The sequence below is a fragment of the Pogona vitticeps genome, chromosome 3, assembly GCF_051106095.1.
Source record: "Pogona vitticeps strain Pit_001003342236 chromosome 3, PviZW2.1, whole genome shotgun sequence".
Classification (NCBI taxonomy): domain Eukaryota; kingdom Metazoa; phylum Chordata; class Lepidosauria; order Squamata; family Agamidae; genus Pogona; species Pogona vitticeps.
The window spans coordinates 3,784,002-3,806,075 of NC_135785.1; the positions used below are offsets into that span (position 1 = coordinate 3,784,002).

At 47.5% G+C, this 22,074-nt stretch overlaps 1 protein-coding gene across 1 annotated transcript; it reads right to left on the minus strand.

Moving 5' to 3' along the window:
- Positions 1-666: 666 nt before the first annotated feature.
- LOC144587765 (uncharacterized) lies at positions 667-22,027 on the minus strand. The gene is made up of 7 exons (XM_078389010.1): positions 21,943-22,027; positions 6,385-13,866; positions 5,606-5,785; positions 3,984-4,139; positions 3,601-3,720; positions 2,579-2,620; positions 667-850 (listed from the first exon to the last, which is right to left on the minus strand). Exons 1-7 carry the CDS (start codon positions 21,983-21,985, stop codon positions 846-848), a joined length of 8,028 nt encoding a protein of 2,675 aa, XP_078245136.1. The 5' UTR covers positions 21,986-22,027; the 3' UTR covers positions 667-845.
- Between the last annotated feature and the right edge of the window lie 47 nt (positions 22,028-22,074).

The window sequence follows — 22,074 nt, forward strand, 5'->3', positions numbered from 1 at the left end:
ATAAAAAATCCCATTGAAACGCATTGAAAACCCATTCAATGTGTTCCAATGGGCTGAAAACTCACCATCCAGTGAAAATCCTCCATGGGGCGGCCATTTTCAGTGCCTGTAAAGCGAGGAATCTGTCCAAAAACACAGCGGGGAGCCATTTTACACAGCAGGTGACCATTTTGAAGCCGCCGATCAGCAGTTTTAAAAACATTGTCTAGCGAAAAATCGGTTCCCGAAGCAGGGAACCGATCGTCTGGAAGTGAATTTTTCCCATTAAAACAGTCATCGTATAGCAGTTTCGTCGTTTAACGAGGCAATCGTTAAGCGAGGCAGCACTGTATCTTATTACCTTTAAAAAACACTGGCCTTTCCTTCTTTCTGCCCTGGGTGCTGAGAACTACCTCCAGGAGAAGGTGGTTCTCCTGCCTTCCTTCTCTTCTTGCTCGACATCCTTCTTTCAAATGCACATTTCCCATGAGATTTTTCCTAGACCTTTTACCTTAGAAAGTTGAGCTTGGAAGCGGGAGGTGTCGTAAATGCTGCTTATTGTGCAAGCAGAGAAAACATCAACTCTCTGAGCTCTCCAACCTGCTCAAGGTCCTCAAAAGCACGTGCCAAATGAGACTTGTGTCGGTATCACCTGAGATAATGAAATGATGAAGCAGTCATGGGGGGGGGGGGTTTGGAAAGATTTTATTCACCAAAGTCAATTGTTCCAGCCTTAAAGAGATTGGTAATAGAATTCCGGTTCAGTTCCTGCCCGAAACAGAGAAGCAGAAGGTGTCTGAGGTGTCTGAGGAGAATCACTGAGGTTGATCCGTTGCAAAATGAGGTTTTTGAAGAAGAGACAGCTCTCAGTCTGTGGGGAAGAACGCAGGAGCATAAGTATCAGCCTTCAAAGAAACGTGTCACTCCTTAGATTAGGCATCCTTCAGTCTCGAGAGACGAAGGCAACGTGCTCTGAATGGAGGACTTGGAACAGCGTCTGGTGTGGCTGGGAAGGCCAATTTGAGAGTGACCATCCCTTCCACATTGAAGACAAATACAATCTGTCCCCCGTCCAGCACCCTGGCTTGGCTGAGCAAAAAGTCACTCCTTAGACACTGAGTAAAAGGAGGCGATTCATGACATTGCTTGGATTCATGGCCTTCAAACTTCCTACCTGTTTGGACACCTTGTTGACTTGGAGAAGACCTGAGTTATTTTTCAGCCTCATAGGCTGCATTTAGCAGGTCTGGCTGGGAAGGACCTTACTGGGCTGGGGTGACTGTCAATCAATCCAGCAGTAACCAATGCCTCTGATTTCAAAGAGAGCCCTGCCTCTCCATTTTGGAGTCTCTTTCTCTCTCTTTCTAAGTCTGCAGGCTGTTATGTTGTTAGTACAGTAGTGAGTGTGTAGTCTGCAGGAGTCTGCTGGAGGACCTCAGCAGTTGGTCTGCTGAGGCTTGTTACTTTAAGCTTTCATTTATGGACAGCATGCTGTTTTTGATCTGTTCAGAACTGTGAGTGAATGAGACCTTTTTATTCTTTCTCTTACCAATGTCCCAGAGTGAATTACTGAGATTGTAAGTGTCAGTGGATGAGAGTAAAAGAGTGGTCTGTTCTGGGGAGGCGTGAAGCTAATTCTGCTCTGTTAACTCTGTGCACTTTGTTGTGTAGCAAGACATTTTTAATACAAAATTCAAAACTACCACCAGACCTACGTGTCTAATATAGGATTGCTTCTTGTCAAGTTGTTACTCTGGGGAGCACAGTTTATACAGAGCCATATTTGTTCTCTTAATTTCTCTGAGGAACACACCCATCCAACACACTCTTATTTGACAGTTCACCTCAAACACGGATTCAACACTTGAATTGTGTAGGTTAAAAAAACTGGGACTTTGAAAGTGGATTGAGGTCTGTTACCTCCAAATAACTGTAACAGGCTTTGTCCCTCTTCATCCTCCCTCAGCCCAGCATCTTCCAGAGGCACTAGACCAAATGACCTACCATGGGGATAATGGGAGTTGTCATCCAGTACGTCAAGGGAGCCCTAAGATCAGAAAGGCTGATTTTCTCCTACCATTCCCCCATTCCTCTACCCTATTTCGAAGGCAGCCTGCCTGCTTCCCTAACTTTAAATTGCTTTTTCTTCTCTAGCCTTGGCTGGTAACCCGCCCTCTCCTTAAAACAAAATACTCTGTTTAGAAACAGTTTCATCAAGTTTATTCAACCGAGAGATTTAGAAACGATAAGAGGGCCAATTAAACCGGTCAACATTCCAGTAGCCACCAAAGATGAACAAAAGGGAACCAATCATCCTGCTTCGGAACCAGAAATCCCAAAAGTTACATTTTTGGATGAAAGTGGGTTGCAGGAAAGGTAACTTTTTGAGCCTGTGGTCTGAACCAACGAGGCTCTTTTTAGATTCCTAATAAGGGCTGGAGCAGGTCATTTTTATTCAGGAAAGTAATTATGATTGTGGCCGCCCGGGACGGGCAAACCATCTGTACATTTAGAAGCTGAAGAGCTTGAAGGAGGCCAATTGTGTGGAAATGTATGTGTAAGTTAGATCTAGGGCAGCCCCACCATTGCACAGTCTTACCTCTTGCTTCATTCTCTGGCTCCTCTTCTGAAGATGCAGAAGCTGTTGGTTCAAGGAAAATACCAAATACTGATTGGTGCCCAGCTGATTCCTGATGTTCCTTCCCAAATACTGTTTCATGAGCGCACTGCCCCCAACCTGATCTGTTTGCTGGGAGCAGAGGGTATTCCCCCAATGGGAATAGCAGACTGAATTTTCAGGAGGAGCATAGGGCCAAACTATACACTACAGAGAACGTGTCATTAGAGGCGGGGATTCCTTAAGGGCCAAAAAAAACACACCTTTGATTGTCTCAGGAAACAGATTGTTTTAGTGATCTTGAGAAATGGAAACCATCTGTTCTGCTCATCTTTGGAGGGCAAGGGGGAGGAAGTTTTGCATTTCCTTTGAACTCTTGCTAACGTATTAGCAATGCTTGGAAATGAGCTATGATTCTGTGACTCAATCACTGAACAATAAGTCAATGTAAGAACATAAGAACCTCAGAAGAGCCCTGTGCTGGATCAGGCCAAGGGCCCCGCTTGCCTAGCTCCCTGGACCTCACCGTGGCCCCACCAGATGCCTCTGGGAGCCCCTGAGACCACGAGAGACCCTGTCTCCTGATCCCCCTCCCCTGCATCTGGCCTTTGGAGGTCCTTTCCTTCGAAGCCTGGAGATTGTACATCCCCATCACGGCTTGTCATCTGTGATGGACTTTTCCTCCAGGAACCTGTCCCATCCCCTCTTCAAGGCTTCTAGGCCAGATGCCATCCCCACATCCTGGGGCAGGGAGTTCCACAGACTAACAACACACTGGGTCAAGAAATATTTTCTTTTTTTCTGTTCTCACTCTCCCAACACTCAGTTTGAGTGGATGTCTCCTGGTTCTGGTCTTGCGTGAGAAGGAAAAGAGCTTCCCTCTCTCCACTTTCTATCCATCCCCTGCATCATTTTATACGTCTCCATCATATCTCTCCCCCCCCCAGGCGCCTTTTCTCTAATCTGAAGAGCCCAAAGCGCTTTTGTAGCTGCTGAAAACTCACCTTTGACCGGAGGCCTGTATCCGTCACAGCCGATCCTGGGTCTTTTCTGGTGGTACTTATCACAGAATTGCTGGTTTCCAGCCTGGTTACAACACCAGTCATACAATTTCAGCTCCCCATCTAGAAACAGGAGATGTTGAGTCGGGGAAAATAAGTGCATAAATCATGATAACAGCTTGACCCAAAAACATTTCCGGGGAAGATCCTGACTGGGACAGAGTCAGCTCTTCCTTTTCTAAAAAAAAATCCCTCTGTTCTTCAGAGTTGGCTTCCGGCGCAACGTCCTTTCTCTGCGCGAAAGGCGGAGACCTGGCAAAAGGCCAGGGGACAGTTAGAAGCAAAGCGACCGGTACATTTTGTACGTCATCCAGTTTGCTGCTTACCAGTGTTAGGGGAGATTCTCCTCGAGAATTTCCAGACTCTCTCCTGATGCCCTTCCACAAGCTGGTTGTTCTTTTTATGGTAGAGACACCGGACTCCCGCGCCATGTTCGTTGGGCTTAGAAGAATACAGCATAGTGAAGCGAGAATCCGGCAAACCTGCAAAAATGTAAGAGGTTTGGTCTCCTCCACGCGGTGAAGCCTCTGAGTGGAGGCGTGGGGGCATCGAAAGGGGGGGGAATGTACTCTGGTTTTCCACAGACGGAAAAAAGGAAACACTTGTGCATATTTAAGCTGGTTGGATAGCTCTTTGGTTTAGGTATCCAGCTGTGGAGCCAGAGGTTGGGAGTTTGATTCCCCCACTGGGTCTCCTAGGAGTAGAGCCAGCCTGGGTGGCCTTGGGCCAGCCGCACTGTCCCAGGGATCCCTCCCAGAAGAAGGGAAAAGTAACCCACTTCTGAGGGTTTTTTCTGTTTGGAAAACCCTTTAAAACAGTTGCCACAAGTCAGAATTGACTTGGTGGCATGTAATTACTACTAGCATTATTATTATTGTGTATATTTATAATATCCATCTTCTCAAACCCTTCTGGGCTGCTTATGTTTCTATAACCCTGTCACTGGATTCATTTGCACACCAAGATCCTGCATCTGCTGTTGGAAGACATGAGACGTTCAGGAACTGGGGATATCCTGGCTCGGTGTTTACATCAACTAGGGTTTCTGGTGCACCCCCAACCCTTTTGCCCCTCCTCTGAGCAGGACCGGCTAAACAAACCACAGAACTGTGTCCTCTGGGTTGTTCTGTTCATCATAAAGAAAGGAGGTGTCACTTCTTGTCTAGCTGCTTTCTCTCCTAACCAACCAAAGCAAGCAAGCCTGCAACAAACCCTGGATCGCTTTTCTGGTTTGTTGGAAGAGAACCAAACCAGGTTTGTTGGAAGAGAACCAAACCAGGTTTGTTGGAAGAGAACCAAACCAGGTTTGTTGGAAGAGAACCAAACCAGGATGGCTCAATGTCCTGAGAGAGATGCAGGCCGTTAAGACCATGCAAAGAACAGTGAATGGAGGGGAGTCCTTCTGAGCCACAGATCCACTGAAGTGGAACAAAGGCTTAAATGTACCCCATGGGCCTGTTGTTATTATGTGTTATCAATTCGTAGGGTTACGACTTATGGCAACCCTATGAATGAGTGATCTCATTCCTGTCTTCAACAGTCCTGCTCAGCTCTTGCAAATTCAAGCCTGTGGCTTCCTTGAGGGAGTCGGTCCATCTCGTATTTGGCCTCCCTCTTTTCCTGCTGCCTTCCACCTTTCCCAGCACGATGGTCTCTTCCAGAGAATCCTGCCTTCTCCGAGGGGTGCCCAAAATAGGACAGCCTCCGTGTCAACATTTTTTCCCTCCAGAGATCCTTCAGGCTTGATTTGATCTAGGACCCCACTTGTTTCTCTTTCTGGCACTCCAGGGCATCTTGCTTTCTATCTCGAGCTGCACAGAAGCCACCAGAGAAAGTCACCTTTCGAACTACAGTTCCCACATTGGCTGTGAGGTGCTGGGACCGTGGTCAAGGAGAGCAACATTTCCTGGCTCTGTCCAGGGTCCCATATGCCCTCCGCATAACGTACCTTTTTGGCTGCGTGTGTAGCGATGGTCTGAGAGAGCCTGTTGGAGGGAGCAAGGGCAAGCCGGCAAGTTGCTGTTCCAGTCGGACGGCTGCTGCTCGTCGCTAACCCAGTCGAGGCACTTCTGCCTGTAACTCACCTGAGCCCAACTGCCTGGCTTGTAGAGCCATGGGGCGTGCACACCTGGAAGGAAGGGCAAGGAGCTGATGAACAGCTGGAAGCAAAATCAGTGCCGTTTTATGGCCAGTGTGTTTTTAAAAAGCCAGTGGCTACCCCCTTGCCACCTTGTGGCAACCACAATAGTAATTCATAATCATGTTACTAGTACTAATTAGTTCAGTGGACTGATACGTCAAATGCACTTCGATATCCTGTCTTAAACATCATGTCCATGGGACCTTCCTACCTTTTACTTAGTGTTCTTCTCTTACAATCATGTGATTATATATAAAGATACACATACTGGGAGATACACCTGCTACCATATCACTGCCAATTTAAATCCTTAGTTGTTGTGCACAGTGTTGCAGCATGGATGTTAAAGGTTTGTTATTTCTATTGTATAAGCTGCAGGCATGTTGTTTTATGATGGATGAGTATAATTTGATTTTGATTGTTCTGTTTTCTAAGCTGTAAACTGCCCAGAGTGGCTGCAGGCTGAACAGGTGGTATAGAAATTGAAGGAAGGAAGGAATGAAGGAATGGGAAGGCTATACTCAAGAATTTTATGGCAAGGAAGATTGTATAAATAAACAAAATGGGTAGATTCTTGGCCAACCAACCTGACGGTTCTGGTGTCGAAACGACAGGCGTGCGATTCTTCTCTTCTGAGTTTTTCTTAGCCGTTTTTGCTTCTCTGTTCTTAGACTTCAAATCAGATTTCTCCTCTGAATCCTTGCTTTCTTTTCTCTTCTCTGTTTTCCTGCTTTCTTGCTTCTTGTCTGGTTTTTCTCTGTCTTCTTTCTTCTCCGACTTCTTGCCTGAGGCTTGCGAGGGTTTGGTCGCCCCCGGACTAGCGCCTGAAGCTGTACGTTGGGCACCTGGTTTATCTGCGGGCGAACCTTTGGCACGGCCCGACGGGTCTTCCCTCACCCGGACGGCTGGCTTAGTCTTCGCAGAGGAATCTGAAGGGATGGAAACACCGGAACCAGGCGTAGCTCCTGACTTTGCGGTCCCTGAACCTGAAGTGCTTTTGCTGGAAGAGGCAAAAACAGAAGAGGATGGTTTTCCAGGAAGTGCCTTTTCATTCCCAGTTCCCTTAACTTTGCCTTTGGAAGAGCGAGGAGGTGCTTCTCCTTTGGCCTCAGGTTCTGCATCTCCGCCGGGCAGTAGGGGTAGGGTCTTAGAAGGATCCTGCGATGCACCAGGAAGGGAGAGAGGTCCTCCTTCATCAGCAGCTGTAGATGTGGCCTTGCCGTCTGATGAGACAGGGCTGTTGGAATCACCACGTCCTTCTAAATTGCCGCTTGGTGACACTAGTTCGCCAGAAGGACTTGCAAGACCGTAGGGTGAAGGTCCAGCTACTTGGATGTCTGAATCTGAGGAGAAAGCGTCTGTTTCCCCCGTTTCTGTGCCTTCTGGTACATCCTTTGCCGTCTGAGAAGACAGACCACTTGATGACTCGTTGGATAAAACGCCTGTGCTTTCAGCATCCGGTTGTCCACTTCCAGCGAGCAAAGAAGGTTCTGTGTCTCCTGCATTATCTAGGATTGTCCCATTGTCACTAATATTCTCACTCCCTGACAGCAGCTCAGAGGAGCTTGTAATGTGAGAAGCCTCTTGTGAACTTCCTTCAGAGGCTGAGTTCCCTTCAAGAGAGGAGGAACCAGAACCCACAGTTCCTCCTGAAATCTTGTGGCTTAGTGCTACGGATCCATCCACAGATGAGAGATGAGGAAAAGATTCTCCACCAGCTGTGGATCCAGATTTCTCTCCAACCCGTTCAGCGACATTTTCTGCTCTAGGTGAGGGTGAAACTTCAATGGAAGGAGAAGCTGATTGTGACACTCCTGGTGGAGCCAGCGATGATTCCTTCTCACTCACGCTGGAGGAAACATCTGGTGATGCTTCTTCTGCTGTTGCAGAACCATCGGGAGACAGCAGAGATTCTCCATCATTGGCTGACCCTTCAAAGGAAGAAGAAGATGATTGTGACCCTCCTTCTTGTGGACCGAGCGACGCTTCTTTCTCGCTCACACTGGAGGAAACATCTGGTGATGCTTCTGCTGCTGTTGCAGAACCATCTGGAGACAGCAGAGATTCTCCATCATTGGCTGTCCCTTCAACGGAAGGAGAAGATGATTGTGACCCTCCTTCTTGTGGACCGAGCGATGCTTCCTTCTCGCTCACACTGGAGGAAACATCTGGGGGTGCTTCTGCTGCTGTTGCAGAACCATCTGGAGACAGCAGAGATTCTCCATCATTGGCTGACCCTTCACCGGAAGGGGAAGATGATTGTGACCCTCCTTCTTGTGGACTGAGAGATGCTTCCTTCTCGCTCACACTGGAGGAAACATCTGGTGATGCTTCTGCTGCTGTTGCAGAACTATCTGGAGACAGCAGAGATTCTCCATCATTGGCTGTCCCTTCAACGGAAGGAGAAGATGATTGTGACCCTCCTTCTTGTGGACCGAGCGATGCTTCCTTCTCGCTCACACTGGAGGAAACATCTGGGGGTGCTTCTGCTGCTGTTGCAGAACCATCTGGAGACAGCAGAGATTCTCCATCATTGGCTGACCCTTCAACGGAAGGAGAAGATGATTGTGATCCTTCTTCTTGTGGAGCCAGTGAAGCTTCCTTCTCACTCACACTGGAGGAAACATCTGGTGATGTTTCTTCTGCTGATGCAGAACCATCTGGAGACAGCGGAGATTCTCCATCATTGGCTGTCCCTTCAACGGAAGGAGAAGATGATTGTGACCCTTCTTCTTGTGTAGCAAGTGATGATTTCTTCTCGCTCACACTGGAGGAAATATCTGGTGATGCTTCTCCTGCTGATGCAGAACCATCTGGAGACAGCAGAGAGTCTCCATCATTGGCTGTCCCATCAACGGAAGGAGAAGATGATTGTGACCCTCCTTCTTGTGTACCAAGTGATGGTTCCTTCTCGCTCACACTGGAGGAAACATCTGGTGATGCTTCTCCTGCTGATGCAGAACCATCTGGAGACAGCAGAGATTCTCCATCATTGGCTGTCCCTTCAACGGAAGGAGAAGATGATTGTGGACCGAGCGATGCTTCCTTCTCGCTCACACTGGAGGAAACATCTGGGGATGCTTCTCCAGCTGATACAGAATCATCTGGAGACAGCAGAGATTCTCCATCATTGGCTGTCCCTTCAATGGAAGGAGAAGATGATTGTGGACTGAGCGATGCTTCCTTCTCGCTCACACTGGAGGAAACATCTGGTGATGCTTCTCCTGCTGATGCAGAACCATCTGGAGACAGCAGAGATTCTCCATCATTGGCTGTCCCTTCAACGGAAGGGGAAGATGATTGTGACCCTCCTTCTTGTGGACCGAGCGATGCTTCCTTCTCGCTAACACTGGAGAAAACATCTGGTGATGCTTCTCCTGATGTTGCAGAACCATCTGGAGACAGCAGAGATTCTCCATCATTGGCTGTCCCTTCAACGGAAGGAGAAGATGATTGTGACCCTCCTTTTTGTGGAGCTTGTGATGCTTCCTTCTCACTCACACTGGAGGAAACATCTGGTGATGCTTCTCCTGCTGATGCAGAACCATCTGGAGACAGCAGAGATTCTCCATCATTGGCTGTCCCTTCAACGGAAGGAGAAGATGAATGTGGACCAAGCGATGCTTCCTTCTCGCTCACACTGGAGGAAACATCTGGTGATGCTTCTCCTGCTGATGCAGAACCATCTGGAGACAGCAGAGATTCTCCATCATTGGCTGTCCCTTCAATGGAAGGAGAAGATGATTGTGACCCTCCTTCTTGGGGACCGAGCGATGCTTCCTTCCCGCTCACACTGGAGGAAACATCTGGTGATGCTTCTCCTGCTGTTGCAGAACCATCTGGAGACAGCAGAGATTCTCCATCATTCGCTGTCCCTTCAACGGAAGGAGAAGATGATTGTGATCCTCCTTCTTGTGGAGCCAGTGATGCTTCCTTCTCACTCACACTGGAGGAAACATCTGGCGATGCTTCTCCTGCTGATGCAGAACCATCTGGAGACAGCAGAGATTCTCCATCATTGGCTGTCCCTTCAACGGAAGGAGAAGATGATTGTGGACCGAGCGATGCTTCCTTCTTGCTCACACTGGAGGAAACATCTGGTGATGCTTCTCCTGCTGATGCAGAACCACCTGGAGACAGCAGAGATTCTCCATCATTGGCTGTCCCTTCAACGGAAGGAGAAGATGATTGTGACCCTCCTTCTTGTGGACCGAGCGATGCTTCCTTCTCGCTAACACTGGAGGAAACATCTGGTGATGCTTCTCCTGATGTTGCAGAACCATCTGGAGACAGCAGAGATTCTCCATCATTGGCTGTCCCTTCAACGGAAGGAGAAGATGATTGTGACCCTCCTTTTTGTGGAGCTTGTGATGCTTCCTTCTCACTCACACTGGAGGAAACATCTGGTGATGCTTCTCCTGCTGATGCAGAACCATCTGGAGACAGCAGAGATTCTCCATCATTCGCTGTCCCTTCAACAGAAGGAGAAGATGATTGTGGACCGAGCGATGCTTCCTTCTCGCTCACACTGGAGGAAACATCTGGTGATGCTTCTCCTGCTGATGCAGAACTATCTGGAGACAGCAGAGATTCTCCATCATTGGCTGTCCCTTCAACGGAAGGAGAAGATGATTGTGGACCGAGCGATGCTTCCTTCTCGCTCACACTGGAGGAAACATCTGGTGATGCTTCTCCTGCTGATGCAGAACCATCTGGAGACAGCAGAGATTCTCCATCATTGGCTGTCCCTTCAACGGAAGGAGAAGATGATTGTGACCCTCCTTCTTGTGGATTGAGCGATGCTTCCTTCTCGCTCACACTGGAGGAAACATCTGGCGATGCTTCTCCTGCTGATGCAGAACCATCTGGAGACAGCAGAGAGTCTCCATCATTGGCTGTCCCTTCAACGGAAGGAGAAGATAATTGTGGACCGAGCGATGCTTCCTTGTCGCTCACACTGGAGGAAACATCTGGTGATGCTTCTCCTGCTGATGCAGAACCATCTGGAGACAGCAAAGATTCTCCATCATTGGCTGTCCCTTCAACGGAAGGAGAAGATGATTGTGGACCGAGCGATGCTTCCTTCTCGCTCACACTGGAGGAAACATCTGGTGATGCTTCTCCTGCTGATGCAGAACTCTCTGGAGACAGCAAAGATTCTCCATCATTGGCTGACCCTTCAACGGAAGGAGAAGATGATTGTGACCCTCCTTCTTGTGGATTGAGCGATGCTTCCTTGTCGCTCACACTGGAGGAAACATCTGGTGATGCTTCTCCTGCTGATGCAGAACCATCTGGAGACAGCAAAGATTCTCCATCATTGGCTGTCCCTTCAACGGAAGGAGAAGATGATTGTGACCCTCCTTCTTGTGGATTGAGCGATGCTTCCTTCTCGCTCACACTGGAGGAAACATCTGGCGATGCTTCTCCTGCTGATGCAGAACCATCTGGAGACAGCAGGGAGTCTCCATCATTGGCTGTCCCTTCAACGGAAGGAGAAGATGATTGTGGACTGAGCGATGCTTCCTTCTCGCTCACACTGGAGGAAACATCTGGCGATGCTTCTCCTGCTGATGCAGAACCATCTGGAGACAGCAGAGATTCTCCATCATTCGCTGTCCCTTCAACGGAAGGAGAAGATGATTGTGACCCTCCTTCTTGTGGATTGAGCGATGCTTCCTTCTCGCTCACACTGGAGGAAACATCTGGCGATGCTTCTCCTGCTGATGCAGAACCATCTGGAGACAGCAGGGAGTCTCCATCATTGGCTGTCCCTTCAACGGAAGGAAAAGATGATTGTGGACCGAGCGATGCTTCCTTCGCGCTCACACTGGAGGAAACATCTGGTGATGCTTCTCCTGCTGATGCAGAACCATCTGGAGACAGCAAAGATTCTCCATCATTGTCTGTCCCTTCAATGGAAGGAGAAGATGATTGTGACCCTCCTTCTTGTGGAGCCAATGACGCTTCCTTCTCGCTCACGCTGGAGGAAACATCTGCTGATGCTTCTGCTGCAGGGGAGGGTGGGACTGTTTGTGATTCTGCTCCTGAGGGACCCACCGAGGATGACGTTTCTTTCCAGATCACATTTAAAGTGCCAGCCAATCCTTGGGCCTTTTCGGGAGCAACAGACCCTGGTTTTAACGCAGGCGGCTTATTGGAAACGGGAACACTGGAAGGGACAGTGGGTTGGGCTCCTGATGAAGGTGGGGATTCTGCCCCTAGAAGGGACGAAACAGAAGAGGCCTCTCCACCCGAGACCCCGTTTGCTGGGAATGCCTTTCCATCTTCGGTTGGAGATGCTGCAGCCCCAACCTGTACAAGCGGCTGGGTGTCAATTCCACTACCAGCCAAGGATCCCTGTGCTGTCCCTTTCTCATCCAAGCCAGGGAAGGCATCTGAAGATGGGGGACCTGTCCCAGCCTGGCGGCCACTGCTAACCCCTGCAACAGCTCCCTCGCCATCTGGACCTGGGCTACCACTGCCCTCCCAGTCATCTCCTGCCACGATGCCAACTTCGGGAGAAGCGCCCAGGTGGTTGGGCGGCAGACCGGAAGAGGCTTCCCCTGCTTGACCTCCTGAACCGAAAGACGTAGGAAGGGAGCTGTCAAGAGGCATAGAAGGGGATGCCTCTCCTGAAGGCGTCTCGCTTTCTCTCGGTATTCCAGCATCTGCAATAAATGGAGAGACATCTATGGAACCATTGTCTGTCTTGTCAGAGCTTGCTGTGGCAGCCTGTCCGGTCTCTTCTTTGCCGAGCTGCACCTCCGAGGGTGTATCAACCTGGTTATTGCTGATTGGTGACGTGGTTCCTACTCTCTTGTCCGCAAAGGGTAGGGTCACTTCGTTGCCAGGGCCTCCAAGAACGTGCGCTCCGTCAGTCACAAACTCAGGCTCCATGGCGGATGGGGCAGAAGGCACCTCCTCTCCCATCAGGTCCGCGGAACCTTCTAGATCCTCAGGTGTGGTGGCGGCTCCCGAGTCCACCTGCATGTCCGAAGGAGCTGGGGTGGCCTCAGAGTCCAGATGGGAAGAGCCTGCGGAGGGGTCTGTCGCGCCACCTGCTGAAGAGTAATCCGATGCGTCTACATCTTCAAGGTCTTGTGCTTCATCAAGAGGGACCTCCTTGGCAGTGCTTTCTGGGCTAAGCCCTGTTTCCTCAGAGGGCGGGATGAAGGCTGCCATTTCATCGCCGTTGAGTGCCGTGACCGACGCAGAGCTATCGGCATCCCCTCTTCCTACTGCACCCTGATCTGGTTTGTTTCCAGGAGAAAGCGGCATCGAAACGGTGGCAGGTCCACCTGACTCTGAGGAGCCAGCGATGGTGTTGCGAGGAGGCAGTGAATCTGGAAATGGTACTCTGAGGGATGGAGCCTCCTTGGCTGTCACAGCGCCATCCCCTGGAGATGTTCCGCCGGCAGAAGCAGGTGCTGTTCCTCCTGCAGGCGGCTGTTCTGTGTTGCTAGAGAGAAGTCCTGGGGCTGAGGATGGGGCTGAGGCCTCCCCACTCCCCTCTGAGAAAGATTCAGTTAGACCAGCACCTGTGTCTGTTAGATGCTCGGGTGCGTCTGGCTGTTCATTGAAAACAGTGGGAAGCGTTCCTAGAGAGAGCAAGGTGGTCGAGGAGGTGGAATTGTTCAACTCAGCAGAGGTTGTTTTAATTGCCCCTTCTTCCACGGAGTTTGCCTTGGCCAAAACTTCCTCCTCTTGGATCTCGGGCCTCTCCTCTGTCTTTGCTCCCAGCCATGTGGTTTCTCCTTCGTCGGGGCCACGCGTGGCAGAATCAATGTGGCTTTCATTGGAGGCCAACAGAGAGACCAGTGACTCATTTCTCACAAGACCAGAAGAGTTCCCGTCACGGACAGAACCTGGGTTTGTTTCAGACGTGACTTCTGTCGCGGGCGGGACTGTGCTTTGAAGCGTGAGCACCTGTTCCGTGGTCGTCGTCCTTGTGGGTTCAAAATAGTCATTGGTCCACCAGGATAGTCCGTAGTCGGTGCTGGTGAAGAATCCGGATTCCGTGGCTGGCCACTCGGTGGCAATTGGAATGGCCGCTGTTAATCCGGGATCTGCAAAGAGTAGATAAAGGAAGATAAAGGCTGTAGGATTCCATAAAGAAATTACCATATTTTTCCATGTATAAGACTATACTTTTGTCTAAAATCTTTAGACTAAAAATTGAGGGTTGTCTTATGCATGGAAGTAAGCTGAGGAGAGAACAAAAACAAGTGGAGGGGAAAACAGGGATCAAAGCGATCCTGCAGCGCTTTGATCCTTTTCCCCCTGCACTTGCTAAGCCCCACTTAGATTTCTTAATTTTGGATTAGAAAAGTGGGGGGGGCATCTTATACATGGGGGCGTCTTATACACAGAAAAATAGGGGTATATTGAGTCACCATTTCAATTTGCTGTGTAAAGCAGCCCGTGGTTTAATTACTGGTAGACTATGGTTTAAGGAGCACCTTGCTGTGCAAGCAACCAGCTTTGCTACAGAGGATCTAATCTCCGTATAGAAAACATAACCAGGCCCACATACTACATTTTGTAAAGAGGAATATTTCCTCTCTCCCTGTTTCCAACCTACAAAACCACTCAATGGTTTTGGACCTGACTGGTCAGCCGAAGGGACACGGATGCCCGAGTAGTGCAGGCAGATTGTTTCTGGACTTTTCCAGGTACGGGAACGTCAAGGACCGAATGGGAGCACAAGGTGGATGAACAAATCAAAATACTAGTACTAATTACACGCTGCCCATTTATGGTGACCTAATCCAAGGTTTTCTAGATGTAGAGCGTTCAGATGTGATTTACATCTGAATCCCTTCTTCCTCAGCTTGAGAGTCTCTTTAGAGAGGGTGGAACATCAGTAGAATTGAAAAGGGGGACTTCCGTAGCTAATTCTGACCTTGGAGAGCTGGCCTTCCGCTGTGCCTTTTACTGAGAATTTCCCACACCTCTCAACACTTATTGAGGTAGCTGGCTGGATAGCTCAGTGGTTGAGGTCTCCGGCTGTGGAGCCAGAGGTTGGGAGTTCGATTCCCCCCAATGGTCTTCCTGGGAGAAGAACCATCCTTGGTGGCCTTGGGCCAGCTGCACAGGAGTCCCAGGGATCCCTCCCAGAAGAAAGGGATGGTAAACCACTTCTGAATATTCCCTTCAGACCATGAACCTGATTCTTCAGAAGGAATACATTTCCATGCAGGACCAGCTGCAACACGAATCTCAGTTTGGTTTTTTTATGCTGACCAACGAAACTTCTGTCTCGCCTTGGTATGCAAAATGACAAGCCCCAGCTGTCCCAAAAATGACATAATGGTATCTATGAATTATAGTCTTCTCACGAGATGCCCAAAGAGAGAACTCTTTGGGTCACAGACATTTTTATATCCTTGGGTAACTCGTGAGAACACAAGATTCCCTGGAAAAGACAATGGTGCTGGGAAAAGCTGAAGACAGCAAGAAAAGAGAAAGACCAAAACAATAGATGGATAGACTCAAGAACATGGCCTGAACTAGGTCACTAGCAACAGGACCTTTGCGGGGGCCACTCCTTCCTAAGGTCATTGAAGTCAGAAGTGACTTGGTAAAATGTAACAATTTTTTTATTCTATTTATATCCCGCCTATCTAGCCAATTAGACCACTCTAGGCGGCTTACAACAAGGGGTACAACAATGAATAAAAGCAGTTTTACATTAAAAAAAAGAGAATAAGAATGAACTATAACTGTTTATTATTAGAGACTCCAAAAAAGAAAGCCAAAATGGATCATGTATCCTCTCTATGTAACTGACAACATATACTGTATTAGATCATAATATAATCAAGTCCTTTTACATCAAACTGTAAGCAAACCAGGAAGTACTATACATATTTATTTATTTATTTATTTATTTATTTGTTTGTTTGTTTGTTTATATATATATTTATTTATTTACTTTATATGCCGCCCACTCTACCCAAAGGTCTCTGGACAAGACTGGGTCTATTGTACTTTGACCACATTAAAAGTGCAATGTGTGATTGCATCAGGAAATACAGTAGGACCCCATATCTGTGGGGATCGGTCCGAAGCCCTCTCCAATGGATGCTGAAAAATATGGAATATGGTGAATGCTATTTTAATAGTGAATGAAATGCATAGCATGGTTTCTGTCTCCCTCTTCTGGCCAGTTCTGTTAATGAAATATGTATTTGGGGGATTTTTCAAAATTTTTAGTATTTTCAGACCATGGATAAGTGAATCAGGAGATACTGAGCCCACAGATAAGGGGGTCCTCCTGCAGATCGCCGTTTGGACCACTTATGCAGCAGAACAGTATGATCTGTTTCCCGGCAATCACATGACACATGGAAAAATGCTCTCCAGCCTGGCCTCAATCCATGCCCGAAGCAGATCCTTTTTGGTCAAGCTGTACGGCTTCTGTATTTTGGAGTGGAACTTGAGTTATTCCCTGGAAGACAGAAGGGTTACTTTAAGGGAGATTGCTCTGGTGAAAACAACTCTGTCTGGGGCAAGCAGGCAGGTGATCACCCCCTCAGACTTGGTGGAGAAAACAATAATGCTAGCAAAAGTTGAAACCAGCAGGATAAGAGGAGGACCAAATAGAGAAAGTTGGTTGACTCAGTAAAGGAAGCCACAGCTTCCACGCCTGCAATCGCTGACTTTCTGGAAATCGCTCATTCATAAGGTCAGAGACATTTTAATAGCAAATAACAACATCCACACAGAAAAGTCCAAAATCTAAGGTTGGCATTCTCCAACCTGGAACCGTACAGAGAGGCACCAGACGACCGCTCCCATAAACCCCCACTTTGGAACTCTAGCCCAAAACATCGGGAAGGTACTGAGTTTCTAAAACCTTGTCTAAATCTGGTTCTTCTGCTAGGAGTGGGTGACTGCTCATTTTTATGGGCTTGCCCCCACACTGTTTCTATGACATTTGAATGTGAGGTTGATGGTGTTAAATTACATTCTTCCCCACCCACCCAAAGGAAGTAGGGTGTGCTTGTGATGAATGCCATCTGCCTGCCCCCTCGGCATAGCTGCTTCCAGTGCAAGAAAAAGGGCTACGGTTGTGTGAAAAAAATCTTTATGTGGGCATGTCTAGTAAAGGTTCCCCTTGACATTTAGTCCAGTCGTGTCCAACTCGAGGGGGAGGTGATCATACCCGTCTCCAAGCCGTAGAGCCAACGTTTGTCCGAAGACAGTTTCTGTGGTCACATGGCCAGCACGACTAGGCACGGAACGCCATGACCTTCCCACCTAGCTGGCACCTATTTATCAACTTGCATTTTTACATGCTTTCGAATGGCTAGGTTGGCAGGAGCTGGGACAAGCGATGGGAGCTCCCTCCGTCGTGTGGCTTCGATCTTATGACGGCTGGTCTTCGGACCTTGCAGCACAGAGGCTTCTGCGGTTTAACCTGCAGTGCCACCACGTCCCACTGTGGGCATGTCTAGATTGATGGAATTGGATCAGGGAGATTTCCTTCACATCTCAGTTCACCCATGAACCTCCCTGGCCTGGCCTGGCCTCTCTCTCTCTCTCTTTCTCTCTCTCCCTGCCTCATCTGTTTTCTAAGTTTGCTGTTGCAAATTAAATTGGACAATCCTTATTTATGCTGCTCTGTGCTCCTTTCAATAAACCTGGGGTATGTAAAGGAAATGAAAGAAGAAACCCTGGTAGTAGAGGTGCCATTTTGGATTTAAACACTTTGCATGATATTAGGAAGTCAGTAGGAGACCCGGGAAATCCTATGTCCAGTATCAACAAAGGGACATCTGGAGCATCCACCGCATTCGTTATTTCAAACCAGTACATCATTTCATAAAATCATAGAATCATAAACTAATGAAGTTGGAAGGGGCCTGTAAGGTCATGGAGTCCAACCCCCTGCTCAAGGCAGGAATCCAAGTCAAAGCATAGCTGCCAGGTGATTATATATGTTTTTCTCGAAGGTTTCCAGTGTTGGAGAGCTCACCACCTCCCAAGGTCATGGGTTCCATTGTCGTACTGCTCTAACAGTTACAAAGTTTTTCCTGATATTCAACCACAATCTGGCTTCCTGTAACTTAAGCCCACTGCTGCATGTCCTGCACTCTGGGATGATCAAGAACAGATCCTCTGTAGGACAGCCTTTCAAGTCTTCGAAAAGTGCTCTCCTCTCTCCCCTCTGTCTTCTTTTCTCAAGGCTAAACCTGTCCAGTTCTTTCCCTCTTTCCTCTTAAGGCTTGGTTTCCAGCCCCCTCATCATCCTTGTGGTCCTCCTCTGAACTATCTCAGATCTATAGCAATTGTTTATGTGCAGTTCTCCATTCTGGACACAAAGTGGATTTTTAAAAAAAAGTTTAATTTGTGCACGGGCTGGATTTTTCTCTCCAGAAGAGAAGGCTCGGTTCCTACCTTCCAACATACCAGCTAAAATCCTGCTGCTTCACATAGTAAATACCAACTGGAGTAGGTCCGTTGAATCAATGGGAAGTTGGTGAATTAATTCCTCCATATGTTCCATTGATTCAAATGGGCTTACTCTAACTGTAACTTACTGTGTTAAAGGAAGTCACCATTATGAAATCATCAGAAGTTTTTGTTTTGTTTTGTTTTTTGTTTTTGTTTTTTGTTTGTTTTTGAGGAAAGGTCCTGCATATGCTGTATTTACCTGGAAGAACAACTTTAAAGTTTTTATAAAATATAATATACTTTAGGATTAAATACACCCTAAAGATTGAATGAATGTGAAATATCCACTAAAGATGAGCTAAAATTTTTGTATACTTTGGTTTAATCCTCAATCCAAAGGGAGACGGCAGCCAAGAAATCTGAAGAAGGATGAGAGTCGGAAGGGCAGCGATGAAGAAATTAGAAAAGGTCATCAAGTCTAAGGAGGTGTCACTGGAGTCCAAGACCATACACACGCTTGTATTTCCGATCTGCATATATGGGTGTAAAAGCAGGACAGTAAAGAAAGCCGACGGGGGGGGGGGGGGATGGATTCGTTTCAAATGTGGTGCTAGAAGAGAGCTTTGTGGATACCCTGGATTGCTAGAAAGACAATCTTAGCGGGATTAGATGAAATAAATCCTGAACTATCTCTGGAGACAAAAATGTTGAAACGGGGATTCTGTGGAAAAGACCGTAAAGCTCAGAAAAGTGGAAGGCAGCAAGAAAAGAGGAAGACCATATGGATTAACTCCCTAAAGGAAGCCACAGCCTTGAATTTAGAAGAGCTGAGCAGGGCTTTTTGAGGACGGGACGTTCTGGAGATCGCTCATTCACAGGGTCCGCCATGATTCAAAGGTGACTTGACAGCACATCACAACAACGACAGATCCACTAAAGCTCGTTCAAGCTTTGTAGAAGTTACAAGTGAGAGCCAAATCACACTTACCAAAATAATCCCAGTTGCGCTATACCCATTTTGCCATTTCTGAGATGGTTTCAAAATTTTCTGTGCACACAACAGATGGCCGATATTGTTTCATTTGCTCCAGCAATCGGTTTATTTCCTCCTCACCAGCAGAGGTGTTTTAAATTATACCAATCATGCATCGATTCATTCATTATCATTCAGCACATGTGAATGTTGCTGTTGATTTATATCCTTTTGGGGCACTGTAGCCACTTCATGGCCATTGGACTTGTACCCTAATTTTTTTAAAAGAGATATCGATAAATCACTAGTAGCAGCAGCAGCCACAACCGTGAAATCAACATGAATACATTGCTCAGAAGGACAGAGCCTTCCCCCCTTCCTCTTGCGGTTGAAAGAGAAAGGGACATTTCCTGCTCTGAATTGTAAAGAAAGGGAGGTAGCATGAACACCTCTTCTCTCTTTTTTCAAAACCCTGCTCTTCACAATACTTTGCGAGTCTTTTAAAACCCACTTCCTCCTCCCGACAACAAAAGAAAAATGAAAGCCAAGAACTGAGAGGGAGAGAGATGCGGGGAAATAAGGAAAGGGGGATGAGTGAATAAAGGAGGGAAGGGAAAAGGGGAGGAGGAGAGAAGGCGAGAAGGCTCCTATCACTTTAGTGACATTGTGCTTTTGTAATTTTTTTAAAAAAGTGCAAGAAGAGCCTGATTGCCCCCAAAACAGGGAGAGAAAATGAATTGATACAAAATTAAAGCGCAGTGTAGCTTAATGATTCACAAAGGTAGTGATGCAGTTCAAAACAATATAAACACTCCTGCTGATATATATATATATATATACCATGTGACCACTGGGGGGGAGTATCGGTACAACAGAGGGATGAAAAGAATCGATATAGCTGGAGTTCTTGTCTTATGTGTGATTGAGCTTCGAGAGCGAGGTGGGAAAACAGACTGAAGCCGTTCTGAGCAGATCTGTTATAATTTTCACTACATGAAAATTTCCCTGCAGCTAGAAAAAGCACCAGAAAGCACAGCCTGGGCTTGAACATTTCTCCCCGATTCCTTCGGGGTTTTGGATTTTTTTAAAAAAATTGGACTGTTTTCCTCTTATATGCCGAAGCATCTGAACATAGCTTTTTCTTCCTGCAGACCGAAGGTACCATTTCGTTGTGCTGACTGTCTGAGACAGTCAGGGTGGTCTGCTTATTTCATATTGTGAGTCTCCATAATGATTGTTTTTCGATGCATGGCTTGTGTGAATTGCTTTGAATAAATAATGCACACCTCCAAGACATAAGAGCCTTTTTCAGATTTGGGAGAAAAAGTCAAATATCTTCTAGGAGAAAGAGCAGAGACGATCAGGGTTCACTCAGCTGCACACAGAAGCTGATCTATTTTATGCTCATCTGATATTATGGTAACATTGTGGAACTAAACCTGGTTACTAACTCGTCTTAATTCATAGCTCCCCCTAAGGAATACGTTCCTTACACGTTACTGCTGATACTGAAATATTAGCTTTATAGCTCTCCAGAAAGACAAACAAGTGACGTCTGAATTCAAGTCTGAATTTCCTCAAAGCGCAAAAAAAATAAAGGGTGTGATCAGGTGCTTATTCAAATCTCAGTCTGGACTGCCGACAGTGCTCTCTGGTTGTCGTGATTTGCTGGCGACCAGAGAACATACTACAGATCGCAAACCGGCCGGGCCCTGCTCTGTGCTCTCTCCAAACCGTTTCTGGTCCGACGGCCCGGATGCTCTTTTTGGGAGTTGGCTGGTGTGATCGGGACAGACAGAAGGACTGCTTTAAAGGGTCTCTTTACAATCAAACGCTAGAAGTGACCATTTCCAGCCCAAGCCAGTGCGATTTTTCTATCCTTAGACACTCCAAAGGCTATCATGTTTTGGACACATCAAGAGAAGACCAGACTCACTTGGAAAGACAATAACGGCATGGAAAGTAGAAGGCAGCAGGAAATGAGGAAGACCCAAGACGAGATGGACCGACTCAATAAAGGAATCCCCAGCCTTGCGTTCACAAAGGCTGTTGAAGACAGGACGTTCTGAAGGTCATTCATCCTTACGATCATCATACGTCAGAAGACACTCAGCAACAAAGAGCAAGATGGATCCCCAGCATTTAAGCAATTCAAGTGTTTGTTTATTAATCTGCCGGCTAAAGTGTTAATGGCTTGCAGCAGCTCTAAGAAAAGTCAAGGCTGCGGACTGTGAGCAGAGCTAGCCAGGTCAAGCAACGTGGTTTATCCCTGGAACTTTTCCGAGAGTCAGTCAAAAGGATTGCAAAGAATTTTGCTGAAATGAATTAACAGGGTGCATGCTTTTTTTAAACACAGGTGTGAGCACGCATGGGTGGTCCTCACCCACCCCAAGGGAGCACAGGCACTGATGTTTGAATGTGGGGCCAGACTCCTGTTTCACCCACACACACACACTTGGTTAGGGACAAAGTATAATATATGTAACACGGCTGTTTCCTGTTGCTCTGAGCAGGCACCGGACTGACTTTGCTTCCGAGTGAACCTGCATAAAATAGGGTTAAATAGATTAGTGTTTAATAAGGGAAGCAGGGGGAAAAGGAAAACCAAGCGAGATGTTTCCTACTGCTTCTGTGGAGATGCCTTCACTCAGTTGTCCTGCCTCTGCAGAAGAACGTGCTTCCTGTCCTTCCCTCCTGTCTTTGGTTCAAAATCCTAGGCTGGCTGACTCTTGATCTTATTCAGAATGGAAGGAGAGAGGAGGACACTTACCACACAGCAGGCAAGTCCACAAACCGAGGAGGGTCCAGATCATCTTCGCCTCTGTCCGCACCAGCCGGGGAATCTCAATGGCCCTTGAAAGGGATGTTACCAGAGGGTGACGTCCTCTGCCAGGACTTAGTG